The sequence below is a fragment of the Buteo buteo genome, chromosome 11 (assembly GCF_964188355.1).
Source record: "Buteo buteo chromosome 11, bButBut1.hap1.1, whole genome shotgun sequence".
NCBI classification, from domain to species: domain Eukaryota; kingdom Metazoa; phylum Chordata; class Aves; order Accipitriformes; family Accipitridae; genus Buteo; species Buteo buteo.
In genome coordinates, this window is record NC_134181.1 from 44,179,504 (window position 1) to 44,207,043 (window position 27,540).

General features: G+C 54.4%; 1 protein-coding gene across 5 annotated transcripts; it reads left to right on the forward strand.

Annotated features, from left to right (window-relative positions):
• Positions 1–14,012: 14,012 nt before the first annotated feature.
• Positions 14,013–26,668, forward strand: LOC142037470 (caspase recruitment domain-containing protein 8-like). 5 transcript variants are annotated; one of them, XM_075041954.1, is made up of 12 exons: positions 14,013–14,298; positions 14,845–14,883; positions 15,162–15,238; positions 15,651–15,716; positions 16,625–16,683; positions 16,767–16,987; positions 18,029–18,214; positions 19,276–19,535; positions 20,140–20,265; positions 22,339–22,483; positions 23,303–23,344; positions 24,990–26,668. In XM_075041954.1, the coding sequence occupies exons 1-12, from the start codon at positions 14,022–14,024 to the stop codon at positions 25,250–25,252; spliced, it is 1,761 nt and encodes a 586-aa protein (XP_074898055.1). In that variant the 5' UTR covers positions 14,013–14,021; the 3' UTR covers positions 25,253–26,668. The 5 variants fall into 5 exon arrangements, with proteins under 5 accessions (XP_074898055.1, XP_074898056.1, XP_074898058.1 ...); XM_075041955.1 differs by lacking the exon at positions 14,845–14,883; XM_075041957.1 differs by lacking the exon at positions 14,013–14,298 and having other exon boundaries at positions 14,851–15,044.
• The last annotated feature ends 872 nt before the right edge of the window (positions 26,669–27,540 follow it).

A 27,540-nucleotide genomic window follows, 5' to 3' on the forward strand; every position in this document is an offset into this window, starting at 1 on the left:
TGGGGTGACCGTGCTGGGAGTTGCCAGTAAATTCGGTTATGAAGTTTATAAATTCAATTATCCTTTCAAAGTTTAAAATTGCAGAAGCCCTCGTATCATTTATGTTCAGACTTTAATAACTTTCCAAAGCCCTGCCTTTGGGAATTAAATCTCTACGCGCATAGGTCACAGCCCAAATACAATGATTAAACCATACATACGTTTCAGTCAGGTTTTTTTCTTTTATTATTAGGTGATAGAAAAAAGAAATCTGCTTTACTGCCCAGTCCTGCAAGTTCCCCCTTTCCAGTAATGCTCATTCCTGCAGAAATCCCATTCGCTTTGGAACAATTGTTTATTTTAGAAAGGGTTTTCAGTATCAGGCCATTTTGCACCAAAACCCAGTTTTTTATACTATTAAGACAAGATTTTTTTATTTTTAAGTGGGACAGGCAAATAGTCCACTTCCAGCTGTGTTTATCTTGTTAGCTTTGACTGATAGTGCTCTCAGATTTGGTACAGACTAAGAAGTAGGATAAACCTTTTTGATTATATTCCTTGACTGAAAACAGCAAAGATTCATACAACACAACTGGCAATAAAATAGAACATTTCATTAATTTTACCCATTCATACCTGCACTTGAACTGATTTACTATGGTTTCACCATATATTTTTCACAAAGCCTTCCAATCTGGGCAGGGAGTTAAAACCATTTCCAAAGGATATTTTAACACAGGCAAAGTAGGCTTTTCTGCAGCTTAGAAAGTGCCTCAAGATCTTTCCGAAGGGAAGAAAATACAGAAGCGCCAGGAGGCAGAAGCCAAGCACTGCAATTCCTCCCCTTTACTTAATGACCAACTCAAAATATCCGGATGCATCCCTCCGTTTTCAGCTATATCCCTCCAAAACACACACACTCCTTCCCGCACACCTTCCAACTCCCCTTCTGCCGTGCATGGCATGACCTCCACCAAGTCCCAGGTGCGTTGCAGGAGCACCTTCAAAGCCTGAAGTATGCTGAATAAGTAATCCAGGCTACAGAGGAACAAGAGACCAGTGCCTTGCTGCGTGATGCAAAGCGGACACTTACCATTTGATAATGCGCACTGAGGGGTACCGGTTTGGGACAGACTATTAACAGGACAAAAACCAGGCAAGCTTGCCTGCAGACTACAAAGAGGGATCATAAGTGTGTGGAGCCACCAAATAAGCTCATTTGCAAAGGGGGAACATTAAACAGAGCAGGGGAGACCCAAGAGCTCTTCTCGCAAGAGCATCCAAGGAAAGCAGCACGCCAATATTTATGCAAGAGCAAATGCAAAAAAAGATGCCGTGTAAGAAAGTGCACAAATGCAGAGGAAGATTTGGGAGCGCTGGGGAAAAACACCACGGAGAAGTCCCATGCAGTAACTGCTGCATGGCCCTTTGCCAAAACTGGCAGGAAGGAAGGGAAAATGTCTTTGTATCAGAGAAACAGGGTCTCAAGCCATTGATGTATCAGTGATACAGGACAGTAATTTAGTGTAAAACGCGTAATAAAATACCATGCAAAGGCTGGCAAAAAAGGAGACAGGAGGTGAGTGCCAAGGAGGCATGGGTGATGGGGGATGAGCTGGGGGGGACATCCAGGACATCCTCAGCATCAAGCCAGAAGGGAAAGTAAAACCCGACCTAAGTGAGTTCATACCAAAATGAGGTGCCACTGTGAGCAGAACGCACCAATGAGACAACATGAGCCATGCAAAGGAGAACAAAGAGAAAGCTGAAACGAAGATACTGTCACCTACACAGAGGCTGGACTTTCTTCTGGAAGGCAACCAGCCTACCCCAAGGTCCGCGATAGCTGATCCCCACAGCCAACTCAAGAGCAAACCAAACCCCCTGCTAACCCGGAGCAGACATTTGCTGTGGGTTTCCTGCAGCAGAAAGTGGACACTGTGCTGGCAGGACAGGGCTACACCCTGGGCAGGCATTGCCCAGGCAGCATCGGAGCAAGCCCTTGGGATGTTGCACATGTGGGGGAGCACAGTGGGGACCCCCAACCACCCGGGCAGGCGGTGGAGTTGATGGCAGAAGGGTGGCTCCCCAACATGCCTCACCAGGGGATGCCTCAATCTTCTCCAAACCCCCCAGAGATGCTGATGCGCAGTCAGATGGCCATGGGACTGGTTTCCAGCTGGTCTGGCTGGTTTTGCGAGGGACTCAGGATGTCAGAGCTCCTGTCCCTGAGTATCAGCCATTTGTCTGAAATGCCTTTGCTTTGTTTGGACCTTAAAGATGGCAATCTGAAGCCATGCCCTCAGGCCCACTTCACATCTCCTAATTTCCCCACTGATGGTCCCCCTGGGCCCTTGGGAGGCGCAGGCTGTGCTCCGGCTGACTGAGCCATCCTAGAGCAGGTCAGAGCAGAGCATAGCACACGTCTCTGGGTGTCCCTCCTCCACTCCTGGAGTTAATCAGGCAAAAGCAAAATGGTTCTTGGTAGGATTTCAGCTGATGCTACCAGAGGAGAAGGCGTCTGGCTGCCCACAGCCTCAGTCCCAGCAAGCACACAGAGATGTTTCAGAAAGTCACCTGAGACCCAGCTGGTTGCAGAAAGGCACCAGCCTGCCCTGCCAGACCCGACTCATGGGACACATTGGGATTGTGTCACCGCTAGCAGCATCCAGAGGTACCGATCCAGAGCTGGATCCTGCAGGAATCATGGCCAAAATCTCCTCTCCATTAGGAAAGGGAAATAAGCTCATATACAACACGATGTAACTGAACTCAGGATCATCCATAAAACCTTGCTAGGTCTTGAAAGGTAATGCACTGACCTATACAAGGTCAGGCAGCTGATGTCTGCGCCTCAGTAAACCAGTTTGTAATATGCTCCCTGAACAAAACAACGCTCTGTGCTTCACAGCTGTACAGGAACACCTTCAGCATCTGCTCAAAGAGGGCAACAAAGAATGGGTTACCAAAATATGAGGCAATTGTTGTGGTGCTGAGGAACATACTGCCCCATCTTTAAAAATTCCAGTGTGAATGGGGAATCGGCCCTGCAACAGGCTGTCCGCAAAACAGGACTCCAGCATCACCCACAGAGAGCACTGCCTGAGAGCACACCACCAGAGAAACCACCCTGCTCCCAAACAGAAGAAACATGGAAAACAATCCAACAGGAGAAATGTAGAAAACAATCCAGCGCTACTACTAACCCCAAGCACTTCCACTGCATGGCAGTAAAACTGCAATATTGCAACATCAAGTTTTCACTGCAGGTGAGGGATATAAAACCAAAAGAAGGACCACGCAGCTCAGCCCAGACGTCCACCTCTCCGACAGTGGTCAACAGCACTTATGTGCCACGAGCAGGCAAGAATAAGGCAGGTGACACTTCAGCCCATGTTTCCTGCCAGGTTCAGGCAACCCATGCACAGATCAGGATCCAGAGCTTGCACCATTTTTGAGAGATGGTGCAGTACTGACAGTGCTATTATTAGCGCTGTATTTACCTCTCTGCTTGCTGCTGAGCCCCAGGCTCCTATTTAATTGAATGCTCTGCTGTGACTCCAAAATCTTTTCCAAGTAGTAATGTGGTAAGTATATAACTATATAGTACGTTGTAGGTATAATTAGTATTTTTCCCCTGAGCGTTAGTTTGTGTTTATTGAAACAGTGTCATTTTATCACCTGGCCACCAAGGTCCATCGTATGCAGCTGCAACATTTCACAGTCAGCACCTGTTTTGCTGCGGTGAATAATTCTGTACTGCCTGCCTAGAAATCTGGCACATGTCTGAGCACTGAGCCATGCCCAGTGACATGGGCATCTCCCAGATAAACCAGTTTGCAACCCAAGCTAGCTCTGGCTGGGGATGTCAGCTGGAGACCTCTCCCTGTGGAGCACTGAGCAGGGACACACTCATGACACTGTTCACAGGGTCATCTCAGTGGAAGGGGGCCGTGGTGCCTGTGGACACCAGCTGCCCCTGTGGCCTCTCCTGGCTCCTCCAAATCCCCTCCCCAAGCTTCTAGCTGCACCCTCACCTTTTTACGGACATTGTCCTGACCTGACTTGCCCCTTGCCTGCCGGTCCTGGCCAAGTCAGCCCTGGGTGCCACCAGAGGGAGAAGGGGGGGGGGGGGGGGGCTTCTTCTCATCCCCTTCCCACTTGCCCAGCACAAGTTCCCACCCCTGGCCCGTTGCTGTCCCCCTCCCCAGCCAGACTCTTCTGAGAGGGGGGGTCCTGCCACCTCCCAGGGCAGCTCTGTCCCCTCCCCACCCCACCGAACCCCTCCTCTCAAGCCCTGGTGACACATCTTGCCTCGCCTCCCCTCCCCACACCTTCTCCCATCTCCTCTCCTCAGTGATGTGGGAGCTCCCAATGTCAGCAAGAAGACTGACGTGATCTCTTCGCACAAGGGGCCGGTGGGTGCAAGGCCAGAGAAGGCAGGTGGCTGTGGTGCCGACCCACCACTTGCTCCCAGAAAAGGCAGCCTGCACTGGGGCTGGACCGCAGGACCTGAGGATGGAAGAGCCAAAGAAGTTAGAGCAGCTGCCAACCCCTGAGGATCCTGGCCGTGGCTACCAGAACAAGAAACACCTCAGCCTCTGGGTCTTACAATCCCAGATCATCAAGGCTTTGCAGGGACACAGTCCCAGGTCCTCCCACAGCTGCACCTTCTCCACTGCCTCATCCTCCTCTTGGGCCAGGCTCAAGCCAGGCCTGGGGCTGCTGGGGACACAGTTCAGGTTCCCAAGGTCTAAGGGCTCAAGAATATGACCATCAGTCCAGGTTAAGACGACAACGATGGGAGCATCCTGCCACCACCAGCAACCAAGCTCCAGGATCCAGCACTCAGCCAGCCTTCCTCCTCCCTTGATTTCTGCTGGGGACAGGCTCACCACACACCACTGTCTGGACTTACTCCTTCCCCCAGCTGGAAATGCCTGCATGGTCTCTGCCATGGGTCCAGCAAACCAGGCTCCAATGCCTGCGTGCTGGCAAGGATCAGCAGCCTTGTCCTCTCCATGCAGATCTCCAGCCCAGCTGAACTCTGCTTGGTTTGCAGTGCTCTGCAGGAGGCTCTGGAAGAAACCTGGGGCGAGCCCTAGGAAGAAACCTGGCAGAGTGCCTGGAAAATCTTTGAGGAGGTTTCTGAGGAGCCACTGGAATTCATGGTGACCAAGTGGGAGATCTGGGACCTGCTCTGATCCCAAGGAGATGACTTCTGTCTCTTCATTGACACAACCAGTCTGGAGGAAAAGGGCTGCATGTTCATGGACAACCAAGGTCTGCACGAGTGAGGATGAGGAAGATCTCTTCTAGGACACACACCAGGTCAGCAAGAGATACCTTCTAAAGGAAGCCATTCCCTCAGAATGAGGAAAAGAGCTTCCCCAAGGCCGAGGAAGAACTTCTCAGTTCGGAGGACTGAAGAAAACCACAATGGAAAAGACAGGCAGCCTGGGCCCCTGGGATGCTTGTTTCCCTAGAAGAGTGGGATAAAGGGCCTACTCAAGAGACATGACACCACTCGGCAGCTTTTAACGCAGGGAGGGCGACATGGCAGCCCCAATGCAGTTGTGGTCATAACCACGCTGGCCTTCATCTCCCATCAGGATGGCACCTCTTGCTCTGCACCTTCTGCCCAAGCAGCTCCACGTCACTCCTCTGCCATTCAAAGGTCTCCTCCTCGCTGTGCACGCTGCATGTCCAGCATTCACCCCAGGGACACCGAGACACTTGGGAGAGGTTGGGAGCCTGGTGGCAGCCTCACATGCCTGCGGCAGGAGGTCCCGCAGCCGTTAATGACAGGCATCACAGGCTGCATCTCAGCCTTGCAGGCAGCAGGCTGAATCCCATGCCTGAGAGCACTGCACTGAAGAGCTATTGTGTAGCCACAGGATCATGTAAGAATTCAGGCTGGAAGAGGTCTCTGGTGGTCATCTGATCCAATTCCAGCTCTGAACAGGGCGAGATACCAACCTGGATCTAACCCTAATCCTGCTTTAAGCTTTGGAAAATGGACCCAATGCCATACGTGACTTGCGAAGACCCACTAAACACCTGGGGGTGCCCAAAGGTACCAGACCTTTTCAGATGGGTATCAGTGGAAAAGGCTGAGACTCAATGGTCTACAAAGAACAAGAAATCCATTCTTGGCAGGTGGAGACCACCCCAGAGCTCCCCATCCATACCTCTTCCATTGCCAGATGCAGCACCCATTAGAAATGGGAAATGGAGATGTTCAAAGATGTGCACTCTCTCAAAACTTCGGAGCACCCAATGGTCTCCTGCAGGACTGGGAATGACATCTTTTCTCCCAGGCCTATCACTTCTGGAGTATTTTGCCGTGCTTGGAAGCCCCTGAGATGCCTCCAGGGGAGGAAGGAAAGGGGTCGGGCAGTGCTGGTCTCCCCTGGAACCATGGGAGCCCGGATGGCAAGTCTTGCTCACATGCTCAGGGTACAGCTGATCACCAGTTCAGGGGTCAGGAAGGAGTTTTTACCCCCAGGGCGGATTGGCACAGGTCCCTGGGGTTTTTCGCCTTCCTCTGCAGCACTGAGTACAGCCCCTTGCCAGGGTCCTCGGGGCCATTTCTGGCCAGTGGGTCCCTGCTGTTGCAGGACCAGGAGTCCAGCTGCGTGCGTGATCTCTCCACCTCTCTTCCCTGTGGCAGCTTTGTTTTTCTAGTTTTCAGTCATTTGTAGTGTACGTCTTCTAAAGCAATGTCCAACAGCTCCACACTCAACAGGAGCTGCTGTTTTTTAACTGCCCCTGCATACAATAAAATTTTCTTTTTATTGTATCTCAGTTCTGTTGTGTGCAAACATGTGCCTATTTCTACCTCAAGAACTTTGTCCTTCAGAAGCATTATCAGTTACTGCAGGTAATTTTTTGACTCACAGCGATGTTATCACCATTTGAAGAACTCGGCACTTTCTTCTCAGGACATCCTTCGTGGATGTCTCTGAAGAGTCCGTGTCAGAGCATGTCAGAGTCATTTCTTTCCTGCTTAGTATAAGGACACCTAAAACGGGTCTCACCAACACCCTTGTGCCCTGCACACTTAGGTCTCACCAGCTGCCACAACACACCTAGGTCTGAGAGAAGGGCCTATGGCCAGGAGAAGAAAGTCAATGGAGGCACCTGTATTCAGGGATACCATCCCAACGGACACCTGGAGTTTTAGGGAGGTCCCTGATGTCTGTCAGTAATGGACTTTTTCTACCACACTTACTGCTCAGGTGAGAGATTCTGTCCAGCTGTTGCACACAGCTGGTTTTCCACCTGAACTCTATTCTGGACAGAATCGATCTTCAAAAACAACAAAGCAAACTTTTCTATCTATAAGCCTGGACACACACTGCCCCGTACTCCTCAGTTCCTCACCCACCAGCATGCAATGCCATGCACGTCATGCAGGCCAGGGAACAGAGGACACACGGCAGCTCCACATCCCGTGGAAGACTTTTGTGCCTGCAAACAGCCTTGCCTGCTCTGCAGAGCAAGGAGGACCGCGTGCCTTTTCTAGCCAGCAAGACCCGGCTCTGCCAGCTGCACCCCCCAAGCAGAAGCACAAGAGGAGGGGGCGGCTGGAGGCTCAGAGCATCTGCTGGCACTCTCCACACTTGCAGGGAAGACCTGGCGCTGACTCTGGTCCCCACTGTGGAAAAAAACAACCCTTGATCCCAACGGTACCCTATCTACCGCAGAGCTGCCTCCTTGCCAATTCTCCATACATGCAAAATATTGTCTTTAACACAAGGCTCAGCGGGAACCGTGGAGCAGTCCCAGCAGCAGACCCGTTTCAGACACACCCTACAAACAAAGTGAAGCACAGACCCCACCACAGCTCCCCGGCTTGTCCCGCAAAGCGCAGCCCATCCCATGGGGCAGCCCGGGTTCTGGTCCTTGGGCGCAGGGCACCTCCCCTGCCCACTGAGTCCTGGCCTTCACCGGGACCCAGAGCCCTTGTTTCCCACCCACCTGCTCACCCCATGCAATGGCACCCAGCAGTGCACCCTGTCTCCCAGCTCCACCATCGCACCACACATCGCCCTGTGTGACTCCATGCCAGCCAGGCACATACCCGCCCTGACCCACCACATACACCCTGCCGCCACGCCACCAGCCCCCATGCACCACACACACACTCCTGGTGTCCTCCTAAGACAAGGGCTACCAGTTTCTCTTACTTTTCTGGCGATTTGCTCTAGTTCTGACTCCCACGGTGATTCCCAGAACTATGCGGTGGGCCACCAGCCTCCACCAGGTCCTGCCATGCCTGGCACAGCAATGTTAGAAAGATTTAAGAGTGGTGACTCCACGTCCCCCCTCTCCCTGATAAGTACACCCAGACTGTCCTCCTCTCCCATACCCTGAAGGTCAGCTCCTGTTTCACTCTTGGTCCCCCCATGCACAGCCTCATGCCCCACTTTTCCCCCGTCTTTGCTCGGTGGGGCAACTCCAGCCACCAGCGATGCTTCTCACCTCCACCTCCTCAGCAAGTTTCAGCAGCATCTGCTGCTTTGTGGGCAGAGACCATTAATAAAAACACATAAGGTGGATTCCAAGAGTCCCTGCAGTCCACCAGCCGGCACACCTGCCTCTGCTCCAGTACCCTCCTGGCCCCCAGGAACACTGGCATGACCCCCAGTACCCCTGCCATGCCTCCCCAGCCCTGCCAGGGACCAGGCTTTGGCCCAGAGGCCCAACAGCACCCTCTTTCAGCTGACCTCCTTCTCTCCCCAAAAGCAGCCAGTCTCCATGGGCCACCGGTTTGGAGCAGTCCCAGTCTGTCCCAGCACAGCCTGGCAGAGCAGGAGCCGGCACAGACCCTGCAGTGCACAGACCGCGCTCCCCACAGCGCAGAGCAGGCGGCAGTGAGACAGCATTTGGGCTCCGGCTGTTGTCTGAGCACAGCCTCACCTACAGCGTCACGCAGTCCACAGGCACCTTCCCGCCATCTCCAGCACCCTGCAGAGAGCGACTCCACCAAAAACCAAGGCAGCTGCCGGCACAAAGTCCTGCTGACGCCCCCAGCTGCCTGCAGCCTCCCTCTCTGCCCACTCAAGGGTCCACCCTCCACCTGCTCCGCCAACCTGGGCATGCCCAGGCTGCCACAGCCCACAACCACAAGGAGAAAACTCCCCAGTTAGGCATCAGGAGCTCCACTTCCCTGCAAGGTCTTGCCTCAGCAGAATCAAACTGCCCCATCTCCAGGACAAGCTGGGCTCTGCTGCCAAGGAAAACAGGTCTCTTCTCTGGACGCAGGACTCTGAGCACAGCCCAGGCGTGGCCGGAGCATCGGGGGTCCCAAGGCTCTTCCCCGCGCCCCACGGACCACGCTGTGCACTCTGTGTTATCAAGACAACACGCAGCAGCCCTGCTCTGACCCCGGGGAGGTGCACAGCATTTGCCCACCACGAGAAAAGCTTGGAAAGAGCCAGAGGGAAGACAACCAAGTCACACAAGAGAGAGGGTACGATGTTTTTAGGGCAGGAAGAACTTAAAATAATTTGGGGGTGAAAATAGACGGGTCTCCACCCTGAAGCTATCACTTTTTTCAGGAATTGCACTACAAAGGATGAACATGGTGTTCCCACAACTCCCCCCCAGCCCCAGCTCCCAGCACTTCCACAGACTGGCCTCCCAGCATGGGGTGCGCAACTGGGGGGGAAACATCCTTGTTAGTGTAATCGCCTCCCGTCCCTCCACCTCAAGGGTGCTGCACCCATGACACCATCACACTGTGCTCACAGGGACGAGCCACGCACCCCTGCCTGTCCCCTGCCCACACAGCAGGTAAGCTAAACTCAAGGGCGCTGGTGCACAGGAACCCCCTTCTCTCTTCTCCCCAGCACCCCAACCTCCCCTTTACCTCTCCAGCTCTTCACCCCACTTTTCCCCTCCCAGACAGCTTTCCAGCCAGTTCCCCCTTCCCTCTGCCCAACCCTCCTACTCCCAGTTTCCTGCCATTTCCATACCCATCCCAACCCCGCTGCCTGGCCCCCGCTCCAGGGGTCCCCCAGCCGCTGACACCCAATGACTCTGACACCCTCAGAGCCGCACCAGTCCCCTCCTTCCCCTCCTGCTCCTTCCATCACCTTGCCTCCCCGGGACCCCCGGCCCCTGCCCACTTCTCAGCACACCCCTCCCCACCAAATCTTTACTTCTCCAGCTGCTTCCTGGCAGGAACCGAGATTTGCTTTGCACCCACCTGGAGCAAACAGTGGGTTTGGCTTTGCCAGGTGATTTGCTTTCCCATGGCCCCAAGAAACAGAAACAAAACTCAGGCTGCAAAACGCCGAGAGCAGCTCACAGGCCCGCCGATGGGCTGCATGGCCCCGTCGAACGGGGAGGGATGCGTCCTGGTGCACTTCACCTTGTCACCTTGTCACCAGGAGTTTGTGTCAGCGGCAGCCCGGAGAGCTACAAAGCTGCCGCTTAACGCGCCCTGCCGGCTCCCGAAGCAGCACAGCGGGAACACTACGCTACAATTAGCCACAATTGTTTTACTGGCTGCTGCTTCAGCAATTTATAGGCTCCAGGTTAAAGGCTCATTCAGCAGCGCTGTCATTGCCACCCCTCCAAACACGTCCTCTGCAAGCTGGATTGGAAATAATTAAACATAAGATTTGGTTCGGATCTCAAAGGTACGCCAATAAAAAGCGCAAATGCTGAAAATTGTCCCCAGGTGCAGACTGCTTGATGCAAAAATCAAAACGTTTCACAACACAAAAGAGTTTTAATTCTCAATCGCTCTACAACAGGCAGCCAAGTCCTCCTCTTGCTAGCTATCACTGCCAGTTCACGACTGCACAAGAGACAACCGCGTTCCCTACAGAAGCTGCAAGCAGTGCAAAAGGAGTTTATCACGGCAACATTTTCCAAGACTTAACAGCTAAAGCACACCACCACCAATTTCAGCTTCCATCCACCGCACTCGGAATTGGATGCTCCCTCTCGAAGGAGACCGTGCAGTTACCCACACTTTTGCTAATACCATTTCCCCACGCACTCACGCAAAGGCAGATTTGCACCTGCAAGTACCGCTTGGAGCGTCTGCATTGTCCCAGTCCCCCACGGCTGGTCTGTGAAACCGGGGCTGTTTGCCCAGGTGGGATTACAGTCCCCCAAAACGGCGACAAACAAACTTGAAGGACACGCTGGGGGGGGACGAACCCCAGCACCGGGGATTCAGGAGAAACGCGGCTTTTCCCCGACAGCAATCGCAGCCGTTTGTTTTGCTGGTTTTTTTTTTCCCCCCTCCTTTAATTTCTTAAGCAATTGCTGCATCTCAAGAGAGATGCGAAAACAAGCGGCGCTCCCGCACCGCTGCGGCGGCCGCCGGCCCCCTCTCCCCCGGCCTTGCCGGTAGCTCCCGCTGCAGAGGAGCCTCCGGGACCGGTGCGGGGCCCCCGGTATCCCCGCGCCTGCCGGGGCGGGCAGCGGCTGCTCCCACCGCCCGATCCCCCCCCCACCGGAGGCGCCGATGCGGTCCTGGGCAGGCTACGGGCAGCGGCCCCGCACCGGGACACCACCACCCCCGGAACGACCCCCGGGACGGGACCCCCCGCGCTTACCTGGGCAGCAGCGGCGGGTGCCGGCGCGGCGGGCGGCGGGCGGGAGCGCGGCCGCCCCCGGGAGGGGCGGGGCGGGGCGGGGCGGGGCGAGGCGCCCGCCCCGGGGACGGCACCGGCGGCGGGGAGCGGAGAACCGGGACGGGAGGGGGGGTCCCCGCCGGCCCTGCCCGCCGCCGGGACTGACGTGCCGTGGGTGGCCACGCTGGCCCCGGGCGCGCCAAGAGGCGTTTTTGTTGCCGCTGGGTGGAGCGGGGCTGGGCAGCGGCCCCCGGGGTTATTCCTGCCCTCCTGGAAGGAACCTGGGCCGGCCTTTCCCGGGTCACTTGGCTTACGTTTTCCTTCTGGATTCGCGTTTCTCTGCTCTCCCCCTGGAGACAGGGACCTCTGCCCCCTCCTGCCTGCCGGGCACGTTTCTGTTCTCCCCAGTAAACTATTTTCCTTCTCCACCATACCCTGTTGGGGAGAGCGTCAGCATCTCTGTGTGCCTTTTCTTATTGCGTGCACCAAATACGTCCTCTATTTTACCTCTATGACTTTTGAGACCACACTGGATACAGAGGAAGGTTTTTTTCTCCCCCGGATACAGATTGTCTTGGGTCGCTGCTGTCTTACACCCTGATGATATGACTCCCTGAGGTTGTCCAGGTGGTTCACTGTCCTCAGATGCACAGCTTTAGTTCTTTGTTCCCTGCTCCAAATGAGGTGAGAGGCTTAAAACTGGGCTGTTCAGCTGTGGTTTTCACTGCTGTTAAAAAAACTACCCACGGATGGAGCCTGCAGATGCAGGAGCCCCAGGGAGCCATATGCTTCCACGGCCTTGCCAGAGGGACTGTGGATGCTCGTGGACCTGCCTCAGCTTTAAGGCAGGAGAAGCAACACCAGGTCCACTGGGTATGTCTGCAGGCAGTGAAGCAGGAGCATCCCCACACGCGGTGCTGTGCCTGGCTGGGTCATGGTGCAGAGCTCATCCCACGGGATGCAGTACTGCTGGCAGTGGGGACCTGTGGCAGCCAACAGCCACCTCCATTTCCGTACCCAGCAAGCAGGATTTTTGACCTCTGCTGTGGAAAAACATTCCCATGCAGCTGCCAAGCAAAGAGCAAGGACTGGGCCTTGGTAGGAGTCAATAAATGGCTTTGCAGGGAATTATCCCAACAGTAAGCTCTGTCAGCAGGCCATGGGTGGTCAGGCTCAGCTGACACTACAAGTGTACAAGATTTGGGCCTCTTTTGGTGCACCTTGTGGGGCTGAGCACATTGCTCCTGGGGAGGAACAAAGCAGCACCGTGGGGCTGTGCTGCCCTGGGAACACTGGGAGATGCAGCTCTGCCTGCAATGGGGTGACTGGGCTAGGGCAAGGACCCATGACAGCAGGGCGTGCGGGCAGCCCCAGCCCTGAGGGATGGCTGTGGGTGGTTCTTCCTTCCCCATAAATACTGCAGAGCTGCTGGGCATCCGCCATCACCGTCTCTTGGAGTGCAGCCTTGGGCTCCAGGCACTGACTCCATCACTCTGATGCCAGTCCCACATTGGCCACTGCCTGGACCACAGGGTCTGTCACTGAAATGTCCTCAGTCTCCCTCTACCAGGGCAGAGGGAGCCCTGAATGTCACCGGCAGGTCCTGCCCCTCCTGCCAGGCTCCTGGGCTGCCCCGGGCACCCTGGTGCACGTGGCAGGGTGCTTAGCCATCCTGGGCCTGCTGGTGGGGGCAGTGGATGCTGTGCGGCAGGGCCTGCGGGTCTCACTGGGGGGCTGACAGGGCCATGCCAGCAGTGCTAGACAGCTGCCCACCATGCTGCCTACCCTCAGCTCCCTGCCAGCTCCGCAGGGGTCAGGGCAACGACAACCCGCAGCCCTGCACCTGCCACCACCCCCAAATTAACCCCTCCACACGCCACTGCAGCAGGGATGGGGACAGGCAGAGCTGCATCCTGCCCAACCCGGGCACACGCAGGGCGGGCAGGGAAGGGAGGGCAGGGATATTCTGGGGACTGGGTGAAAGGCAGGCGCTGGGGTGACCCCTGTAACCCAGCAGGGGACACTCTGACACCCCTAGACCTGCTTTCCAGGCTGGATCCAAGCCTCTGCTGCTCTGTTCCCTCGGAAAAAAAGCTCTGCCCTTGCCTGCACAGCCCTGCTCTGCCTTCCCTGAGGAAGGAAATCTTGGAACAGGAGCTGGATGGGGGAGAAGGGGAAAGGGAAGGTGGCAAGGGAGAGAGGTTGTGCGAATGGGACAGCCCAGAGGAGAAAGCCTGGTGCAGGCAGGGGAGAAAGCCTGTGCAGGCAGAGCGGGAGGCCACGCAGGCAGGGGAGAAAGCCGGGTGCAGGCAGGTGATGTGGGCAGGAGGAGGAGCGCTCAGCTGAGGCACAAAGATGCTTTGGCAGCAGATCAGCCCTGACGTCACCCAGCACTTTCGGTTTCTTGGGAAGTGACGAAGCTGGAGCCTCGGATCTTCTGGCATGGCTGAAAGAGAGACCATGGCGGAGCAGCAGCCTGCGGCTGACAGCCCCGACAAATTCTCCATTGTCATTAAGACTTTGTTTGGCAAAACGTTTGCAGTACCAGTGTCTCTGGATGACAGTGTGGGGGAGGTTAAGGACAAGCTGATCGCACAGGACTCCTCCCTGAGCCACGAAAGAGGAAGGCTGATCTACCACAGCAGAGATATGGAGGACAACCTGACCCTGCGACACTATGAAATCACACCCATGTCCTCTTTGTACTATATTCAAAGACGTAAGTGCAGGGTGGGCCAGAGGAGGTGGGTGAGGATCCTTCTGGAGGTGTGAGAGGGGGAGAGGGTGCAGATTGGGGTGTCTCCTGAGGAAGGACCCTTGCAAGGACCACAGGCAGGAGCCTCCACAGGCAGGAGGGAAGGGGCGAGGTGGCTGCGGCTGTGTGAGCACCAGGGACCTGCCAGAGCACACTTGCACTGGAATGTGGGAGGAAGGTGAGGGCCCAGGGATGCACCTATACAGGAGGAAGGCAGGAGGGAGAGGAAGGACTCTGCTCCTGGAAGCTGAGCAAGAAATCTGCTCTCTGCATGGCAGCAGGGAGGGATGGGGAAGTGGAGGCTGGGACCGTGTTCTCAGCCCCTTCTGGGACAGGCAGCTGGGTAGGATTCCTGGTGCCCGGCAGCTTGGTGCGAGTGGGCACAAACTGGCAGGAAGAGGTTTCACAGCAAAAGCGTGAAGAAGAGGGAGAGGGTGGGCAGAGGATGGGATAACCCTCTGGACATAACCTGGCTCCTGAGCTCTCCTCTGCTTTGTGTTGCTGTTGCAGTGCGAGGTGGCAGTGGACCTGTCAAATACCAATCTTTAGGTAATGCCCTGGTCCTCACTGACAACCTGGTGCAGCGGGGCTGGTGGAGCTGCGTGGTGATGAGCATAGGCCCTCAACTCACTGCATGGTGGTGAGCGTGTTCCTGCCACAACTCGTGGAGGAGAACGTGGAAGTTGCGGTAGATGTGGGAGCACGCGGTGGTATATGAGGGGACTGGTGCAGCTAATGGAATCAGGAAGGTTGGGTGAAGGCTGCTCCGGGATGGCTTCTTCTCCCAAACATGAGGCAAAAATGACAGTGTGTTCCTCTTGTTCCAGCCACAGACTTATCCCCAAGGAAGCTGGTGGCAGACCCTCACAAATCTCTGACAGACGAGGCCTCAGGGAGTGGACAGGTGAGGTCTTGCAGGACACGATGCCTGAGGCTGGGGTGCCTGAGTGAGGAGCACCACGGGGCTGGGGAGGAAGGCACAGCTGCAGCGCACGGGCTCACAGCCGGCCCTGCGGATGGGGGGGTCTGGTGCTGCCCATCGCCACTGCAGCACCGCGCCGGGTGGCGGGGGCCAGTGGGTGCTGCCCTCGGTCCCAGCAGAGGGGTCTCACCCTGCCGGCAGGCCAGGTGGGCACAACTCCTGCACCAGCCTCTTTTCTCCCTGCAGGAGTGGGGAGCAGGGCCAGCGCTACACCTGATGCTGGGCATGCTGCTCATGCTCTCAGAAGACCTCTCCTCCTGCCTCCAGCAGGCAAGCACAGCTGTAGGGGAGAAATACAGCTTGTGAGTGCTTTCCCCTGTGTTCTGCTCTGCAGGAGTGCTATCACCTGCTGGACTTGGACCCACCACTGCAGACAAAATGCTTGTGCCGCAGGGGGGAGGTAAGGGCTTTGCTGGTCCTGGCAGGGCACTGTGGCACCCGAAGGAAATAGCACAGCAGGGAGCCTGGGACTGACCCTGGCTCTCACCCCGGGGGCTGGGTGTGCCTTCAAAACCTGTTATTCGCAGCAGTTCTTCATCCTCCAGAAGACTCCAGTCCCTTTTGCTACACTAACTCAGCACGCGCTGCCCCAGCTTTCAAGCTCATGGGAAGACAAATTCCACTTGCTCACATCACAAATTTATTCTCACTGCTAAACATTTTGTCTGCCTGTGGCCACTGTCCTCTCCGCTGATACACCATGGCAGAGAGGGAACAGCCCAGGCCTTACTTACAAGAAAGTCAGCAGCCAAGAATATTTTCTCTCTCAGGAAACAGAAACTTTCCTATCTGGAAATCCCATTTGCAAAATACATTCTAAAAATCGGTGGGTGAAACATGTAGTTTGGAGCTCCAGGAGCTGCTCTGTGTGTTCACCCCTTATCTTTCCTACTGATGCATGGGGGATGCATGGACTAACCGATGCCTTCCCCACCCTGGTGGGATCTACCCAAGCGGGGCTGTGTTCAGTCCTCCTTGCTGTGCCTGCACACAGGATTTCTCTTGGGTTCCCCTACAGGTACCCGCATTGAAGGGGTCACTGAGCCTCAGACATGGCCAGTGCTTGTTTCGGATCCCAGAACAGGGTTGTTGCCAGTCAGTGATTTTTCTGGTCTCTTCACTGATGAGGGTGATGCCTTTCTGGGCACCAGGCAGCAGCTGCTGATCCACTGCTGCTACTTGCAAGGCTCCGAGCTCCCATGCCAAGCTGAATTGTGCTTCACTGTAAATCCCAGCCCGCCTCCTGCAAGCACCACCCAGTGTGCAACACCCCATATCAGTGGCAAACTGGCCACGCTCATGTTGCAGGTTCCTCCAGAAGTGACGCCGGAGATAACCCAAGACTTGAAGCGCCGCACCGTGTACCGGTAAGAGTTGTCGGGTGAAGCGGGAGCACCTTCCAAAAGCCCTGTCCCAGGTGGCATGAGCCTGTCATCCCTCCCACCTGCAGAGCTCACCTCCCTGGTGCAGGCATCTTCCAGTGCTCCATCACAGGCCTCAGCTTCGAGGTGAAGTCGGCAGTGACCATCACCTACAGATATGCCACCTGGACCAGGCACCTGAGCAAGGCTGACCAGGAAACGTGGTCACCTGCTGGACCCCTCTTCCACATCGAGGTGCAGCCTGGGGTCGTGCTGTCGGTGCATCTCCCCCACTTCATCTGCCTGTCAGGTACAGCAGCTGCAGGGACCTGGGTCTCCCAAGCCACCATCCCTCAGCCTGTCCCCCCTGGGGACGTCTCCAGCTCTTTGGAGACCTCTCTCCAGACAGGGCCAAATTCTCCCTTCCCTCTGAGGTCCCCTGTACTCCCTTGTATTCCTCTACTTTGCTTTGGCATCCTTCTCTCGCTTTCTATCAAGGCTTTGCAGTGATGCCCTCCCCAGCTCTTGATCCACACCACCAGCCCCTCCTCACCCACCCTCTCTTCCCAGGTGCCATGATGATACCTGGGCACTACGCCAGCCCAGCTGCAGATCAGCCCCTGGGCTCCCCCAGATAGTTTCTCAGTTCTTTGCATCTATGGCAGCTGTGGATGGCAATGGCCATCCCTGCTCTGCTCCACCAGGACAGGAGCTGGCTGGCTGTGCCCCCCCACAGGCTGGACCACCCCAGGGTGGGATACAGTAGGTCAGAACTGGTCCGGGCAGAAAAATAAGGGGAATGAAATTGTCCATTTTCACCCAGGCAACATGAGGAGCCACAAGGCTTGGACCTGGGACCTCTGCCCTGCAGTGTTCTTAATGAGCTGCTATTAATGAGCGGATATCATGGTTTAAACCCAGCCAGTAACAAAGCACCACGAAGCCTCTCACTCCACCCCGCTGGCCACAGATGGGGAGGGATCAGTCCCCACTTACGGTCACAGACAAAAGACAGGCTCAGCTTGGAGAAGAAACAAAATCAATTTAATTTACTGCAAATCAAGTCAAAACAAGGATAATGAGAAGTAAAACCAAATCTTAAAACACCTTTCCCCCGCCTTTCCTTCCTTCCCGACTCAACTCCACTCCCAATTTCTCCCCCTCCTCCCCGCTACAGCACAGGGGGACAGGGAATGGGGATTAGGGTCAGTTCATCACACCTTATCTCTGCCGCTTCATCCTCCTCAGGGGGAGGACTCCTCGCTCTTCCCTTGCTTCACCTTGGGGTCCAACCCGCGGGAGACAGTCCTCCATGAACTTCTCTAACGTGAGTCTTTCCCATGGGCTGCAGCTCTTGGCGAACTGCTCCAGCCTGAGCCCTTTCCACAACGTGTAGTCCCTCAGGGACCGGCTTTCCCACGGAGTGACAGGCATCTTTGGGGGCATGCATCTGGTGCGGCGTGGACTTTCCCATGGAGTCGCAAACATCTTTGGGGGCATCAGACTGCTCCAATGCAGTTTCGTGCCTGGGCTTCAGGTGAGCATCTGCTTCCCCACTCCCCTCCACAGGCTGGTGGGGGGGAACAACCTGCCTCCTCACCACAGGCTGTGGGGACACCTCCCTCACTGACCTCAGTGTCCACAGAGAGGGTCCTCTCACATGCCAATCCCACTACTCACTGCAGGTTCCCCTTCTTAAATCTGTTCTCCCACAGGTGTTACCACTGTCATTAATGGGCTCAGCCCTGGCCAGCGGCAGGTCCGAGTTGGAGCCGGAGAAGCTTCTAGCAGCTTCTCACAGGAGCCACCCCTGTAGCCCCCTCCCCTGCTACCAAAAAACCCTGCCACACAAACCCATAAGAGCGGAGAAGGAGCATAGGCACCCGCAGCTGGGCTGCAGAGCATGCAGAGGAGTCCCAGTCCCTGTGCTGGGGGGCCCTGACACAGGCACTGGGTGTGCTGGCCGAGGGACTTTTCCTGGCAAAGCCACGTCCTCTGCCTAAACAGAGCATGCCGCAAAAGGAGTTTCTTGTTGCATGGCTCCATCTCCTGCCCAGAGCCTGGCAAGCACAGCCATGTTGGCCAAAAAGTGGCTCTATGCACTCTTCACTGACATAGCTGTGCTAAGCAAAAAGCTGTAATTGTATTAATCTGTCAGGTTAATAGCAAAGCATGCTCCAGAGATATTCCAGGTGACTAGGCATCAGCAGAGCTCCCTGACCCAGTCGTCCCTAGGGATGTCATCTCGGGATGTTTAGGCTGCTCTGGTGATCAAAGTGACCGTCTGCCAACCCGGTACATGGTGGTGTAGCACTTGTACACAGGATGCTGCACGGATGCAGTCTGACAATTTTCATGGTCCCAAGCTGCCACCTTCAGATTTGCAGTTTTCTGAGCCTGCAGGTAGACTGCTAAAAGCCTGCAACTCCCTGCTAAACCCCAAAAGCCCAGGGCACACATGGGACCTAAAGCAGAGTATGCCATCAAGTGTGGGTGCATGTCTCCTTTCTGCTGCTAAAGACTTAAAGAGAAGGAGCCAGCCTGAGAGGGTGCCAGGATGACTAAACAGAACCTTGTTGCCTTTGCTGTCTCTTGCAGAAGATGTAAATACCAGCCTGTTCTGCATCGCCCATTTTAAATCTGGGACGATGATCCTGGAGAGACTGAGTGGACTGATGTGTTTCTCTGCTGCCCTGGAGAATCCCAGCTTCTCACTGCTTGGGGTGCTTTGGAGGAGGTTTCGTTCAACCTTAAATTCATTCCCTATGCACTCCTCGGTGCTGATCTTCCAGCAGCTCAGTGCTGCAAATACAACTCTTCACCTCTACCTGATCCCAGATGACAAGTCTGTGAAGCAGGTAAGATGGAGGGAACTTGACTGTGTTAAGAAAGGATGACATCTGGGCTGGCTGCAGTAGCAGGGGCTGGATTTGATAAGCTAGGATGCCTCCCAGTTTTTCTGCCACCAGCCTCTGATTCACAGACAGTCCTGTGCCCCCATCTCCCACTGCAGGACAGCATCCTTGCCCCACTGCCCTGGTTCACAGATGCCTCCAGGAATTGCTCTCCGTGTTTTCAGCTGGGACAGCATGTCCTAGCATGAGCAAAGCCATGGCACAGGATGCTCTGCAGCAAGGAACAGATGCAGGACTTACTGGCCACTGCCAGCCACAGCAACAGCTGGCTGCATACTGACCGTTCTCCTGTTGTGTGCAAGCCCTTACTCTCTTTCACAGAGTGACAGTGCATTACTCTGCCCATGTTCCTGCCTGCACATGGTAGGTTCCTGCCTGTGCTGAGTGGGAGCTGCCTGGCCCCTGAAGCACAGCACTGCCTGTAATACACACCCAGCGGTCTGTTCTGACTGGGTCGATCTCTTCTCTTCTTGACTTTCCGAGGGCTACCTCCAGTTCACAGCTCTTTTTTTTTTCCTGTCTCAAAAGCAATGCTTGATGTTTACAGGCCATTGAAAAACAAGAAATGAATTGGAATTCAAAGCTTATTCCCAAGCCTTCTCCGTTCAGCCCTCTGTTCTTTGGCTGCATTTACCAGGTGACCAGTACAAATTCCGTGGTGATAACGCCTGAAGTAAGTGGGATTGCTCCCTTCTTTTTTTTTTTGCAGTGAAATAGAAAGTACAAGAAGTCTCTGTCTTCAGCCATATTCTGCTACCAGAATCTGCCTTACTAGGTCCCAGAGGCAGAGGTGCAGGGAGCTGTACTAGTTACAAGTGGCAAAGGTATTTCATGATACACATCCCCAGAAAGAGCACAGAGCACACCTCAAAGCCCCAGAGGGACTGCATTTGTTTTTCTTTACGGCAGAAGTCATAATGTGAGACTTGCTCGACTTAACCATAGCTGCATATCAAGAAGGAATTTCAGAGGTGTTGACTCAGGTGTGGTCCCAAGTCCTTCATCTTCATCTCCTCTGCAGCGAGTTTCTTTCAGCCCAGAAGCAGGACTGGAGAAAGACTTTCTCTCTATGCCATGATGTGACATGACTTCTTTCTCTATTGAAACTCCATTTGAGGATTTCTGATTTTGACCACCATGCCCTGTGGCAATCAGATTGGAATGGCTGGGAAAATCTAGGAAGATTTGGCCATTTAGTCCTTGTGGTTACTTGTTTTATACAGGCGTTTGTGACATCCTGAGAGCAGCTGATGACAGTCCAATGGCACGTTCATCACTGGTTATGAAAATCTCCTTTCATGGATGTGCACTGCACCATAATTATGAAAAGGGAATCAGAAAAACTTAGGTTGGGTGGGACCTCAGGATGTCTATGGTCCAACCTCTTGCTCAAAGCATGTGAATTTTAAAGTTAGATCAAGGTGCTCAAGGCCATGTCTGGTCAAGGTTGAATATCTCCAAGGATGGAGATACCACAGCCTCCCTGGGTCTCCAGTCCAGTGTTGTAACAGCCTCATTGTGATTTTTTTTCCCTATTATCTAATTGGAGCTTCCCTTGCTGCAGCCTGTGCCTGTTGCCTCTCTTCTCATAGCTATGCACTTCCAGGAGGCTGGCTCTCTCTTTTCTTTAGTCCCCCTTCACATCGTTAAAGACAGTGATTAGTTCTCCCTGTGACTTTCTCTTCTCCATGTCAAACAAATCCAATTCCCTCTGCCTCTGCTTGCATATCATGCGCTCCAGCCTGGACCCGGCCTCGCTCCATGTCTTGCTTGTATTGGGAAGCCCCAAACCCAGTGCCCAAATGCGGTCTCACAAGTGCTGAACAGAGGGAAAGAATCTCTGACCTCACTGTGCTGGCTGTGGTCTTGCTAATACAGCCCTGGTTGCAGCCAGCCTTTGCTGCCAGGGCACACTGCTGACTCCTGTTCAACTTCATGCCCACCAGGACTCCTGAGTCCTTCCCTGCAAAGCTGCTTTCTGCATCCACCCAGTGCCCAGGCTCTTTTCCGGTGTGAGGCTATTCCATCCCAAACGCAGGACTCTACATTTCCCTTTGCCAAATTGCATGAGCCTCCTGCCAGCTAAGTTTTCCAGCCTTTCCAGCTTCCTCTGAATGGCATCCCTCCCCTCCAGGTTATTCATCATTCCCTCTTGCAGCTACAATCCTGCTACTGAGCTAAGCACAGCCCTAAACAGCTGGGGCCTTCAGCTTGTTTGAGAGACAGTCGTAAACTGAATCACGAGGTAGGGTTTTGTTTTCCCACTTCCTGGAATGGCCAGGTAGTAACTGGGCAGTCTGCCTTGGAGAGCAGTTGTAGAGATGACAGAGCCAAGCTCTCAGCAGTGTCAGGTAAAAGTGGTAAAAGCCATAAGTTGCAACGTGGGAAGTTCAGGCCAAAAGTTAGGAAAAATTTTGTCACTTGGTGGAGATGCAGCCATCAGGGAAGGTTAGAAGGTGGTGATTCTCTGCTCTTTGAGGTTTTCAGTACTTCAGCTAGACAAAGCCCCAGCTGAACAGATCTAGACTTGACATTGGTCTATCTTTGAGAGGTAGGTCAGATGAGAGACTCCAGAGGTCCTTTCCATCCCAAATGTGTGATATTGGCAGCATAGTAGAGCCTTGACGTGTGCATCTTCCCTTGTCTTTCCTCTTGCTGGTATGGTCAGGAAACAAAGCATCATGAATGCGAATTCACTGCAGCTCCCCATGGTGAGAGAGACTCAACTTGCTTCTTACCTTTACAGGCACGCTTGCCATTTTGCTACAAGAGTCCAAAGGAAGAGCAGCTCTTTGTCGAGATCTACATCAGGAAGATGGCAGAGGAAATTACGTTCTCTATGATAGACACACGCGATGACTCCGTGGTCTGGAGGGCATCACTGAGATCAGGTAGGAACAGCAGGTCTATCTAGGGGCTCATTTGCCTTAGCAAAAGCAGAGGTGCACCGCTTAAGCAGACTTCACACATTTTGTGGTCACACTTGTCCACGCATCCTGCAGGGAAAGCAAACCCTGTGTATGCAGCAATTGGCCACTGAAGAATAGGGACCTGAAAGGACACCCCGATGTGAGTAGACCAGAGCTTCAGATTTAATGTGGAATTTCAGATGCTGGGGTTTAAGAGAGCATGACGGTACTATCAGTGTCTCTGTTCTCTTGGCTACTGTATGCATAGAAATCTGACTTGTTTTTAAAAGTCCATTAATGTAATGAACACCCATGGACAAACTAGTGCAGCCACTGTGCGATGCAGAGGAGGTAAGGAGAATTTTAGTGAAAATCAACATTTTACGTGCACCCGGCTCCAGACCAGCAGGTTGCTAATCTCCACACCTCTCTGCCCAGCTGCTGCTGGGTCGGCTCAGCAGCCACTGCACATGCCATTAACTTCATGTAGCAACACCCACCTGTGGGGTCCTCTGTGGGAAAGCTTGGCAGAGGAGCTGTGGGCAGCAGCATGTCACAGGCGCAGGGTATGGTACTGCTCAGCGTGCCTTGAGACCCCTTCTCTGTTAGTCTAATCCAGCACCCCCTAAAAGTAACACCTACAAACACGCAGAGCCCAGTGCCTTTTATTGAGTTCTCCACAGATGGGCAGGAACAGTAGGAGGAATGGCTAACGGCTTCACGGAGGATTAGGCACCTCAGGAAGGTGGTGTGGAAGACGAGGCACCATCATTTCAGTGATCTCTCTCCTTACTCTTTCAGGTGATATTAATCTTCCTGCCTGTGTCTCCAAGACCTTGTCAGGTCAGTACAGTGTTTCAGAGCTGCATTTATAGAGTCTGAATCTATTTCTTTGGAGCTCACCATCCTCTGGTATAAAGCAGATATCAGCCTCTTTTCCCATCTTTATGATAGTTTCTAGACAAAAAGCCTTGAAAGGTGCAACCTCAAACTTTTATTCCCACACTGCTGGCAGCAGGCTCTGTGCCATGCTGGTGGGTAAAGTGGGATAGCGCAGGTGACCCTCCAAACTGGTTTGCCTTCTTTGGGGGCAGACATGCTGTTGTCACAGAGAATGAGCTGCAGCTAGTACAGTTCACAGTCCATAAATAATATTTCATTGGACTTCTAGTAAGTGGTACAGCTGCTGCATCCCATACAGCCAGCTCAGGGGCTGACGGCCCCTGTGCCAAATGGGAGCATTTTTCACGGGAGTGAGGCCTCTGGGAAGGAGCTTGCAACCAGGCATTGGCAGAAGGGATGCCAGGGCCACCTTTACAGCAGCTCCAGGACTTTCTTACCAAGCGGCTTTGCTTCAAATACAGTAACAACAACGTGCTGCCCAGCAGTTTTGCAGTTTTTTTGCCCAGCCTAATTTCTCCAGGGCTGCAATACTTCATTACTTCTTGCATCTTGTCTTACTAATGAAAGGCCAGATCCAAGAGGACACCCGGGCAGCTAAGCCACAGTTTGAGGCAGATAGGCCTGGCTCAGACAGACACAAATTTGGACATTTCAGCATTATTCTTTTTCCTTGCCATGCACATGGAGTCACCACACTGACCTACAACCTGCCTGAGAGCACCAGGAAAGCAGGGTGGCAGATGAGAGCAAGAACAGGACAAGGGGCAATGGTTTTAAGCTGAAAGAGGGCAGGTTGAGATTGGATATAAGGAAGACATTTTTTACGCTGAGGGTGGTGAGCCATTGGAACAGGTTGCCCAGAGAAGTTGTGGATGCCTCCTCATAGGAACTGTTCAAGGCCAGGCTGGATGGGGCTTTGAGCAACCTGGTCTAGTGAAAGATGTCCCTGCCCATGGCAGGGGCGTTGGACTAGGTGATCTTTTAAAGGTCCCTTACAACCCAAACCATCCTGTGATTCTAGAAGGAGATGTCCATCTGGGTGCCCACTTCAGCCTCGCCTAGGAGGACTGGGTGGAGGCTTGGGAGGAGAAGCCAGGCAGTGCTGGCCACTGCACTGAGCCATGGCTTGCTCAGCACCCCGCTGGCGTCGGCTGCCTTTCCAGGCTCTGTTTCTTTACAAACCGCTTGCAATCCTGTAAGATTCCAGAGCTTTGAGAGACCTGTGCTCCGAGTTAGGAGCTCCTCACCTTGCAGGGCGAGGGGCAGGATGGTAACTTCATGCCCAGACACAGCAGGGATCCCAGAGGGGACAGCTGCCAGCAGCTGATGGGGGCTGCCACCGACCTCACCTTCCCCAGCTCTGACTTCATGTTCCCGTCCCCTTCCTTGCCCTGCCTCCAGTGCTCCCACCGCTGGCGCAGCAGGTGCCCATCCTTTTTGGTGGAGGGATAGAGACACGTGGCTGTGGGACAGGGTGCATAGCCATGGTGTCCGCTGGCTTAGGATGCCACATACCGCAGCGTGGCACTCACCTGCGGCTGCTGGGCTGCGTGCAGCACAGTAACATGGGCTTGGTGTCTGCTAGGCACAGCCTTCCTGAAGAAGCACAAGACCAAGCTTTGTGTCCGGATGAGGCAGCTCCCAAGCATTCTGCTACACTTACGGGATGCAAACGTCATCAACAGCGATGAAGAAGAGGAGGTGCAAAGTCAAGTTACGAGTCAAAGGAGGAACAAAGTTTTGCTGGAGCTAGTTGAGAAGAAAGGGCTGGAGGCCCAGGGACAGCTCTACCAGATCCTCCAGATGAAAGACCCATACCTCGTCGCAGACCTGGACAAGTACAGCTAGATTGCTTTTGCTAAAATTGCTTAGCTTACAGGAGCAACAGAAAGGCAGTCAGGTTTACCAGCACCTGAATCCCAACCTTTCAATGCAAAATCCATGGTGCAAAGCAGCAATAAGCCTTCTGAACCACCCAGTCTCAGGCCTGCCTCACTTGGCTGACTCGGTTGGCAGCAGTGGACAACCAGTGTCATGTCAGCCACTGGTGAGAAGCTGATGGAATGAGACGTTGGTTCCCAATCCAGTGCCAATACCTTGGACCTGTCTGCCTCCCTGAGACAGGGCCTCTGCAGCTGCTGGCAGAGGAGCTCCCATCGCAAGAGGTACCTCCAGCTCAGCCTCCTCATCCTCAGTGTCCATGGGCACCTCTTGCAACTGGAAGAGGGGAGCTGCTTTACCATGCAGAGCTGTCTGCAAAGGCTTGTTCTCATGCGCAAGCCGCAGCAAACTATAGATGTTGATGTGAACCCCTATCAACATCAAACCTTCCCCTCGTTTCCCTCCAGCCTCGTTTACCCAAATGACCAAAATTCACTGAAGGAGCAAACGACCATCCTGACCCCAGCAGCAGCTGGGTGAAGGAGCCCCTCTGAAAGAAGCCACAAAAAATAGCAAAGATAAGAGATACAGGTTCGTGCATCTTCAAGAAAAGTCTGACTGAATAGCAGCCGCTTTATGTTCAAAAGAAAGCTGGCAGATTATTTTAAAATTACATTTTTACATATGTAAAATTATATAAAGTCCATTCCTTTCTGGATCATGGGGTTGCCTTCACTGATGGCATCTTCCTGCTGTTGAACACACCAGTCAGGGCAGGAGCAGTCTGCTCGGGTGTCCAGAAGAGATTTTTTGGATCCAGCTCAGGTGAAATTCAGACTTGCCTAAGTGGAGACAGCAACTTCTCTGTGGCTTTGTGGGGTGGAAATGAGACTGCTGTCTTAAGTATTGCTTTATATTTATTCCTTCTCTTGAACACCTGGAGAGCACATCGCTGCTGAAACCTGCTATAAGAGTGTGTCTCTGCTCCGTTAAGGGTCGAGGACCTTCAAAGCAACCAGGGATAATACAAAAAGGAGGAAGCTGGGAATAAGACCATGCAGGGACGCAGACCTGACTGCCAGATGACAAGGGAGGCAGCAAAGGGGACCAGTGATCACCACTCACACTAAGTCTTGGGCTATCCAGAAACCACACTGGGGCTGGTCCTTCCAGGAGGATCAGTCTGGGCTTTGCAAGTGCTGAGTGTGCAAAGGAGGGGGACCCCAACACGGGCTGCGGGTGGCGGGGAATGGACATGTGGGGATGGGAAGGGGAACCAGGAGGAACAAAGTGAGGGGAGGCAGAAAGGGGTATAAAAGGGGCCACTGAGGTACGAACTGGGGCTGGTTTGGCTGCGCTCTGTGCCTGGTTACCACAGTTTGTCCCATCTTTTTATTTTTTCTTATTAAATGTTTTCTTAACTATTTCTCTGCATCATCTCACTCTATCCTGTGTGAGTGTGTGCTGCAAGGACCAAGCGTCAGCTATTGGTGAGACCTGTGTGTGCATCAGGGGCTTTGGTGTCACCTGCTGGGGTGAGTGGGGTCCCAGTGCAGTTACTGGGGTGAGTGGGGGGGTCTTTAACCTCCAGCCACGGGTGTCCCCAAAAGTAGCTACTGGGGGCGACCAGTGTGAGGCAAATGAGGGGCTCCGTGCAGCTGGAACATGTGTCACAGCCTGTGTGTCTGGGGGGGGGGGGGGGCGGGGGGGCAAGAGTATCCCCCCCAAACCGGGTGTGTGCGTGGGTGTGCCTGTGCATTCACCAGCAAAATGCAAGCTGGACCAGCTGGTGGGTCAAGGACACCTGGGGTGAGTCTGAGCCTGGGGTGCAGGCAGGGGTGCCAGGGGGACAGAGGGGCCACGCCGGTGCTCGGGGGACCCACGAACGTGCGTGCGCTTGTGAAGTGCGTGTGCCCGCACTTGTGACCTCCCCCCTCTGCCACAGCAGAGGAGGAGGGGACGGGGTTGGTGTGTGATGTGGGTCCCGCGCGTGGGTGCTGATGACGGCAGCGCCCCGCCTGTGGCCGTCCCTGTGTCCCGTGTCTGCGTGTCCACGCGTGCGTCTCTGGGACACGCGCTCAGCTTCGCTGCCGGTTGAATCCACAAAGGAGAAATCCCCCAGCCCGGGCAGGGACCCCGGCTCCGGGCGGGGGGGATCCCGGCGGGGGGTGCCGAAGGTGGCAGACGCCGTTCTCTCTCTTTGCGCGCACCCACGGTGCGCTGAACTGCTCGTCCACCGCTCCGGCTGGGGTCGA

Excerpts from the sequence above, each read along its gene's own strand:
- LOC142037470 (XM_075041953.1), top strand. The coding sequence starts at position 15,049 with ATGAGGGGACTGGTGCAGCTAATGGAATCAGGAAGGTTGGGTGAAGGC. Across the intron at positions 20,266-22,338 it reads CCGTGGTGATAACGCCTGAA|GCACGCTTGCCATTTTGCTA; the intron begins GTAAGTGGGATT and ends TTACCTTTACAG. Across the intron at positions 22,484-23,302 it reads GAGGGCATCACTGAGATCAG|GTGATATTAATCTTCCTGCC; the intron begins GTAGGAACAGCA and ends TTACTCTTTCAG.